General features: G+C 45.8%; 1 protein-coding gene across 2 annotated transcripts; it reads left to right on the plus strand.

Annotated features, from left to right (window-relative positions):
• Positions 1-1,494: 1,494 nt before the first annotated feature.
• Positions 1,495-6,210, plus strand: CAMLG (calcium modulating ligand). 2 transcript variants are annotated; one of them, XM_079319409.1, is made up of 4 exons: positions 1,497-1,690; positions 2,781-3,235; positions 4,111-4,176; positions 5,898-6,210. In XM_079319409.1, the coding sequence occupies exons 1-4, from the start codon at positions 1,528-1,530 to the stop codon at positions 6,087-6,089; spliced, it is 876 nt and encodes a 291-aa protein (XP_079175535.1). In that variant the 5' UTR covers positions 1,497-1,527; the 3' UTR covers positions 6,090-6,210. The 2 variants fall into 2 exon arrangements, with proteins under 2 accessions (XP_079175536.1, XP_079175535.1); XM_079319410.1 differs by lacking the exon at positions 4,111-4,176 and having other exon boundaries at positions 1,495-1,690.
• Positions 6,211-7,480: the final 1,270 nt, after the last annotated feature.

Consider the following 7,480-nt stretch of genomic DNA (forward strand, 5'->3'; position numbering starts at 1 on the left):
AGCACTCCTTTCTTATAAATAAAGGTAGAACAATGTATTTAATCAATTGAGATGTTGGTCACAGGAGCCCAGCTGGTGGGCTGGTAATGGTTGGAATTTAGACTTCAGCAGCATTCCAAGATGGTGATCAATTTTATGTTAGGCAATCTTGTATCTTCATTTAACATCCCATTATTTCAGCAGTTTTTTTGTAAATTCCATCTTAATGCTTACTAATTTTTTTGAACTGTTGTCACTGCTGCCTCTGGCCCATCATTGACAAGTTAATGCATGAGCTTGGTACTCTAACTTCTGTATTTAACTGATTTTAAATACAGAATCCTCTCATTCAGTATTATAGAAATATTAATTGGACTTGTCAGGTCTGGTTTTTTTTCCCAATACACATAACGCTGTCCTGCTGCTGCTGAACTCCACCACTCCTGTTGTGGCTTGGGGAGCAGCCAGCCGCTGTCCTGGCACTGGGTTTTGGAATTCCCAGCGCTCCGAGGAGCCGAGTCCTGTTCCCGTGGCAGTGCCTGTGCTTGGGGAGTGTGAGACTGGCAGTGCCCGTGCCCGGGCAGTGCTGCTGTCGCTGGCAGTGTCGCTGTCGCTGGCAGTGCCCGTGCCCGGGCAGTGCTGCTGTCGCTGGCAGTGCCTGTGCCCGGGCAGTGCTGCTGTCGCTGGCAGTGCCGCTGTCGCTGGCAGTGTCGCTGTCGCTGGCAGTGCCTGTGCCCGGGCAGTGCCGCTGTCGCTGGCAGTGTCGCTTTCGCTGGCAGTGCCCGTGCCCGGGCAGTGCTGCTGTCGCTGGCAGTGCCTGTGCCCGGGCAGTGCTGCTGTCGCTGGCAGTGTCGCTGTCGCTGGCAGTGCTGCTGTCGCTGGCAGTGCTGCTGTCGCTGGCAGTGTCGCTGTCGCTGGCAGTGCTGCTGTCGCTGGCAGTGCCCGTGCCCGGGCAGTGCCGCTGTCGCTGGTAGTGCCGCTGTCGCTGGCAGTGCTGCTGTCGCTGGCAGTGCCCGTGCCCGGGCAGTCGCTGCCAGTGGTGCCGAGGCGAGCCCTCCGTGTCATTTGGCTTGGCTGTGCTTTGCCATGGGGCTGTAAGGGAAGAGTCACGTGGCAGTTTCGGCGCCTGGCACACAAAGAGAGGTGTAACGGACTTTTAGTGCACATCAAGCCCTCCGTGTGCCCCGTCGGTGGCGCCGCGGTGCAGTGCCAGGGTCGGAGGCTGCCCTGTGTGTGCGGCGGCACCGGCCCCGCCCTGGCTCGCGCTGTCACCCTCACCCGTGTCCCTTCAGCGCCACCGCCGCCCTGTCCTGGCCTCGCGCCGCTGTCCCTCGCACCATGACGTCACTTCTGAGCCCGGGGCGGCCATTTTGAGTGCGGGCGCCGCGCCGTCAGAGAGGGGCGCGGGGAGCGTCTCCCAGCGCGCCCCGCCCTTCTCCTGCCCATACGCACAATGGCGGCGCCCGCTTCAGCGGCTGGAGGCGGGCGGTGCCGGCGCCTGCGCGCTGGGCGGGGCGGGCCCGTGGTGGCGGGCCTGCGGTGCCGGGGATGGCGGACGGCGGCACGGGAGCGGTGCCCACACCGCCGGGCGCCCCCGCGGGGCTCTCGGCGTCCCAGCGCCGCGCAGAGCTGCGCCGCAGGAAGCTGCTCATGAACTCGGAGGAGCGGATCAACCGCATCATGGGCTTCCACCGGCCCGCGGCGGGCAAGGGTGAGCCCCGGAGCGGGTGCGGCGGGGCTGTGTGAGGGTTCCGCGGCTGCGGTGATGCCTCGGCCTCTCCGGCCGTGACCGCTGCCCGCGGTCCCCCGTGAGCAGGAGCGGCTCCTCTGCGGTCTCTCAGTGCCGCCTTCGTTGGCAGGGATGCTTCGAGCAGCACGACCTGCCTGCTCCGCCAGGGACCCGCCCGTAAAATCCCTGTGCCCTCAGAAGGTCGGGGCTTGGGCCCGGCACGGTCCCTAGACAGCGAACATACAAGATGTCATTTCACTGCAAGTAGTTTTTTTTGTTCAAGAAACGATGAGCCTCCCCCGTGTTTTTAGTCAGTAGCTGCTGGCTTTCATAGCTGGCTTTTTATAGCAAAGTTATCTCACATTTGGGTAGTGATGGAGATGTTTGTGGTTGGCATGTAGAATTTTCTTGAAGATCCATATCCTAGGTAGCTCAGTTATGTCTATGTACATTCTTCAAGTGGGCTGTCTTATCAGAAGAGAGTTCTCAGATTTCAGTTTACAGGGATGCCCATGAGCCATGAATCAGTCTGATGTAACACTGAAAAGTACTCCTGAAGTGTTAGTTATTAGTGTCTGGTAGGACCAGACACGTTCTTGATTTGGCTTTTGTTTTCTGCTCTCTCTGTGAGATGGGTCTCCAGGTTTGATACAGAGCAGGTTAACACTGCCCTGCCTCTGACAGTGGACAGCAAGCTAAGGTGCATTTTGTTGTCTGCTTATTTGTCAGGTATTAGTACTCTTCTCGTTGCTTCACTTTCTGCACATCTTTGTCTTTTTTTTTTTAATGTCAGTCCATGTATTTGGATCTTTCTGCTTGTGTGTGCAGTGTTGTTGCTTGAGGAAGTTCAGTGTTTTAATTTCTCCATTGCTGACTGACAGCTTCAACTTCTGACCTACATTGCACAGCTTTATGCCTTGTGTCTGTTGCAGGAAGAGTGCCCTCTTTAATCATAAATCTCTCTTTTCTCTTGGGAAGCAGAGACCCAGGTTCCTGTTCCAGTGTAGCTGTTCCACATGTTGTTCCACGTACTCAGCGTGCATAACTCTGTGTTTTTATTTTTCTTCCTTAGATGATGAAAGTCACACAGAACTAAAGCTTCAGCATGAACAAGATAAATCAAACTCCCTTCCCATTCCTGCAGTCTCCAAGCGGATTGTGCTTGGCGACTCTGTGTGTAATGTGACAGGCTCAGCTGACCACGCAGGCAGCGTGACAGAGCTCAGAGGGGACAAGGACTTGTTTGGCAAAGCCCCAGAGCTGGTGACGGAGGGGACAGGCGAGCTCCGTCAGCGCCACAGGGCAGAGCTGCCCTCCGAGGCTGCGCCACGGCCGGCGAGGCACGGCTTGGAGCAGTACCTGTCCAGGTTTGATGAAGCTCTGAAACTGAGGAACCAGCTGATGAGTGAGAAGCCCAGCCAAGAGAATGGCAGCGCGGCAGAGGAGTTTGACTCTTTCCGCATTTTCAGATTGGTGGGATGTGCTCTGCTTGCCATCGCAGTCAGGGCTTTTGTGTGCAAGTACCTGGTGAGTACAGGGACACAGTTCTGCTGGGGTTTGCTGCTTGGTGCAAATTACTGGGAAATACCTAGGGCTGAACTTTATCAGTAATGACCAAGTTGGGAACTTCAGGTATTCTTTATGTTTCCAAAAATTGAAAAAACCTTAAAAATATTGCTGAATTCTATGAGAATAATCTGCTATCAACATAGCCACTGTGTAACCACTGAGAGCAGCACCTTTGGTCTGTTGTGTTTCAGGAGCAGATGCACTGGAATAGTTGCAGCTAAAGTCCCCTGCAAGTTTATTCCCATCTTGGTGAGCATATGAGTCAGCTGCTCCTCTAGTTTGGGGTCTATAAAAGAATAATAGAGTAAGAATAGAGTTCTCATCTGTGGAGGTGTCCAAGGCCAGGTTGGATGGAGCTTGAATCAACCTGGTCTGGTGCAAAGTATCCCTGCCCATGGAAGGGGTTTGGAATGAGATGGACTTTTAGGTCACTTTCTGTGATTCTAAGAATAATAGTTGTACCAAGATAAGTAGCTCCTACTCATTTATCAGCCTGGGAAAGGTAGTTCCTCAGTATTCCCAGTGCCTGCCACAACAAGAGCACAGAGGTGTGAGAAAGGTACAGCAGTCGAGCTTCTGGATCCCTGGGCTCAGTTTTACACTCTGCTATTCTCTTTTGCCATTTCAGTTCTTTAGGCTCAAAGAATATAGGGCAGAACCTTATTTTTGACATGTGTCTACTTAGATTTGCATTGTTTAAGAACAACGTTGCTGTTCCACAAATTAATCTTTACCTACTAATTTTCTTTTATGACTTAGGAAGCATTAAATCTTTGTGTTTCTTAGCAATTCTGACCAAGTTAATTTTTATATATTCTTCTCTGTTCCTTCAGTCAATATTTGCACCATTTCTTACTCTACAACTTGCTTACATGGGACTGTCCAAGTACTTTCCAAAGGTAATTTTTTTTCAGAATAGATTAATTTTAAGTGTTTTCAATTTAAACTTGTGTTTAGATTGTATTGTTTTAGGATCAATGCATGTGAAGTATTCTTCCCTTGTTTTAAACTGTAGAGTTGAATGACCATGCTGATAGTTTATACTAGTTTTTAATCTTTCCAGATTTAGTCGAAGGATCATTTTTAATGTGCAGTGAAAAGATGGACTAGCAGCTTGTGTAGTGTAGCCTAATTAAAAGCATCTGACCAGGAAATCCAGGTAGTTCTTTCATCTCTTCAGGAAACTTTCTTTTCTTCTAGACCATGCTCTTCTCTGGTTATTATTTGCTTTACTAACCAGCTGTTCTGCATGCAATATCTGGATGAAATTTGGGAGAGTCTTGGCTAAAAAATGAAGCAGATGTTGATTTTAAGGGCTCTGCATTCCATTGCAGGTATTGGTTTGAATGGCAGCTTGAAATGAAGCATTTATTTGTGTGTCAAACTTGCTACTTATTTGCTATACTGCTTGCTTTATATATTTACAACAGGTAATTGTGCTGAAGTATTTGGTAGGTTGATGATCTTGTCAGGTCTAAGGTGCAGAAGTGGGATGTTGAATGATGTTCTGTCTATAGTTAAGAAGGAAAATTTACATTTTAAAAGGAAAAATAGATTACTTGTAAAAAATCAGAATAAATTATCAATTGTTTTGTAGTTAAATATATCATAATCATCATTCTAAGATGATGTGTCACAACACAAAACAGTAAAATTAGCCTTTGATTTGTACCAGGTCATCTGCTACATTGTTTTGATCTTGTTTCTGTGTACTTAAAATCAACTCTTCACTTTCAGAATTCAAAGAGGTGGTTCCTTTCCACAACTCAGTTTTGTTGCAGTTAGACCTGGGTGAGGTCAATCCCTTTGCTAACCTTCATTTTTCTCCCATGAAACACAGAAATATTCTTGAAAGATTAATTTAGATTGGATTAAATTAAAATATTGAGCAAGTATCATCAAATTATTAGAATTTTCAGCCATTGTCATCTTTTCTGCCTGTCAGGACTTGCATCCTTGGGATCCTCATCTTAAGGATGGAACAGCTTTCAAATGGGTTTTGGAGCATTTCTTGAGTTCAGAGGATGAAACTGCCAAATTAAGTTGTTCTAAACCAGAAACAGTTGGTTTTCAACTCTAAATAAAATTTTCTGTTAGAAAACTTAACAGTGTTTCCGGGTTTTGAGCAACCTGGTCTAGTGGAAGGTGTCTACCCATAGCAGGAGGTTGGAATGAGATGAGCATTAAGGTCCCTTCAAACTTAAACCATTCTGGGATTCTGTTTTTTTTCTGAAGTGTGATGAGATTAATCCAGTTCTGGTGGTGAAGATGTCAAGCTTGGCTTCTTACAGCTAGATTTCCCTTGTCTGGGAATGGTTCTGCTCATCCAGGAGCAGCTGCATTCTGCCCAGCCTCACATCTCAGCCTACTGGGTGGGAGCAGTAGTGTGAAGGAGGCAGAATATCCAGGATGAGTTTTATCTGCTGTTAACCAGCCTCTCACTCAGCTCTGGTGGATCCATCACAACAGGAATCTCTGTTTAGGATAAGTGCTGGCACTTCTGGAGTGTGTCTGGACAGAATCAATCCAAACCTGCTACTCCTACCAGCAAATTTGGAATGTATAAAGCAGAATTGGATTAGAACAACTAACATGATACTGATTTTTCTTTCCCTTTTAGTGTGAGAAGAAGGTGAAAACAACAGTACTGACTGCTGCTCTTCTCCTGTCTGGAATCCCTGCAGAAGTGATCAGTCGCTCCATGGACACCTACAACAAAATGGGAGATGTTTTCACAGACCTTTGTGTCTATTTCTTTACTTTTATCTTTTGCCATGAACTTACTTTGGTTTTTGGCTCTGAGGTACCATGATGGCTATAGAATTCCACACAGTAGCTATACTAAAGCTTTCTGGACTGTGTTCCTTTAACATCTGCCTGTGCAGGCAGGTCTAAACCTTTATTAAAATTCTTACCTGTTGGCATGCTTGAAAGGGGCCTTAAATCCAGTAATTTTGGGAAAGGGAGAGCAGGGTCCCTGACTGCCAGTTGTGTTGGTTCAGTTTCTTTACTGTGTCTGTGTATTACAAATGTGAAGGCTAGGATGCAAGTGTCAGTGGATGATTTATTTCCTTTAATTAGATGATGCCCTTCTCAGCCTCCTTCATAAACATTTACAGAGCTGCCTTTGTTCCTTTTAGTGAGAATGGGAAGAGAATTCCCTTCACAGAACCATATATATGTGTATATCTTGTATGACTATAACTAACAAGACCTGCTCATTTTGTGGTGTTTCCATTTTTTAAAGAAAACTCTAAGGAAAAGCAATCCCTGTATTCTCTTCAAATGTTCAAGTTCAGAATGTTGAACCAAGTAGCTGCTTCTGGAGAATGTTGGTGAAACTTGCCACTTTGTTGTCCTTATCCTTGCCTTGCTATACATTACTTGTTGTGATTGTAATTAATTTAATTTGATGATTATTGTGGAAAAGATCTTAGCAAAATCAACAAGAAGAAGATCCTGGTGCTTATAAATCAAAAAGAAGAAAGAGAATTAATAGTATGTGTTTATGAGTTTCCAGCAACCTGATCCACGTGTGCTTTCTGATATGTTTTTTTATGTAAACAGTTCATCTCTTGAGAAATTTTATATATTGGTACCCAACCTGCAGTACCAAGTCTTTGCTCTAGTGTTTGTAAAACTTACAAGAGAAACAGTTTTGCTTTCCATCTCTTAGGAATTTTGCACAATGAGAGGAAGTGACATTCCAAATAGTCAGCTAATGCTGATAATCTCTGAAAATCTCTATTGAAGCTAAATTTGGTAGTGTTTTCAGCTTATAGTTTTCTGTTTAAAATCTGGACTTTCAGGTAGTATAGGTCGATGCCTATTTTTAGCATGGTAGGCCACATATTTAACTTGGTATTTGCCTGCTGAGTGTTTTTAGGGAGCAGATTGTTTGATTGTACCTCTCTAAATGGCCCAGCTTTCAGCTGATTGTTCTTTGTTAAAGTTTCCTCCTGTAATTTTAGTGATGCATTTCTGAACTTTAAATTAGATACGTGTTTGTGGCCTGAATACAAGAATGTTTTGATTTGACCATTTTCATGGGTTTTTTAAACTGGTTATGTTAAATGTGTATTACATTACAGATATACAAGGCTGGGCTGCAGAAAATTCTAACTTGGGTCTACTAGCACAGATATTGATTCAGCAGCTTTAAATTTATTTATATTAGATTGTAATTTCAGAAAATTGAAATGA

The sequence above is a fragment of the Erithacus rubecula genome (assembly GCF_903797595.1).
Source record: "Erithacus rubecula genome assembly, chromosome: 16".
NCBI lineage: Eukaryota > Metazoa > Chordata > Aves > Passeriformes > Muscicapidae > Erithacus > Erithacus rubecula.

Bases quoted from the DNA above. Each gene is read 5' to 3' on its own strand.
- CAMLG (XM_079319409.1), top strand. From the start codon at position 1,528: ATGGCGGACGGCGGCACGGGAGCGGTGCCCACACCGCCGGGCGCCCCC. The intron at 3,236-4,110 runs GTGAGTACAGGG...CTGTTCCTTCAG, and splicing joins CTTTTGTGTGCAAGTACCTG to TCAATATTTGCACCATTTCT. The intron at 4,177-5,897 runs GTAATTTTTTTT...TTTCCCTTTTAG, and splicing joins TGTCCAAGTACTTTCCAAAG to TGTGAGAAGAAGGTGAAAAC.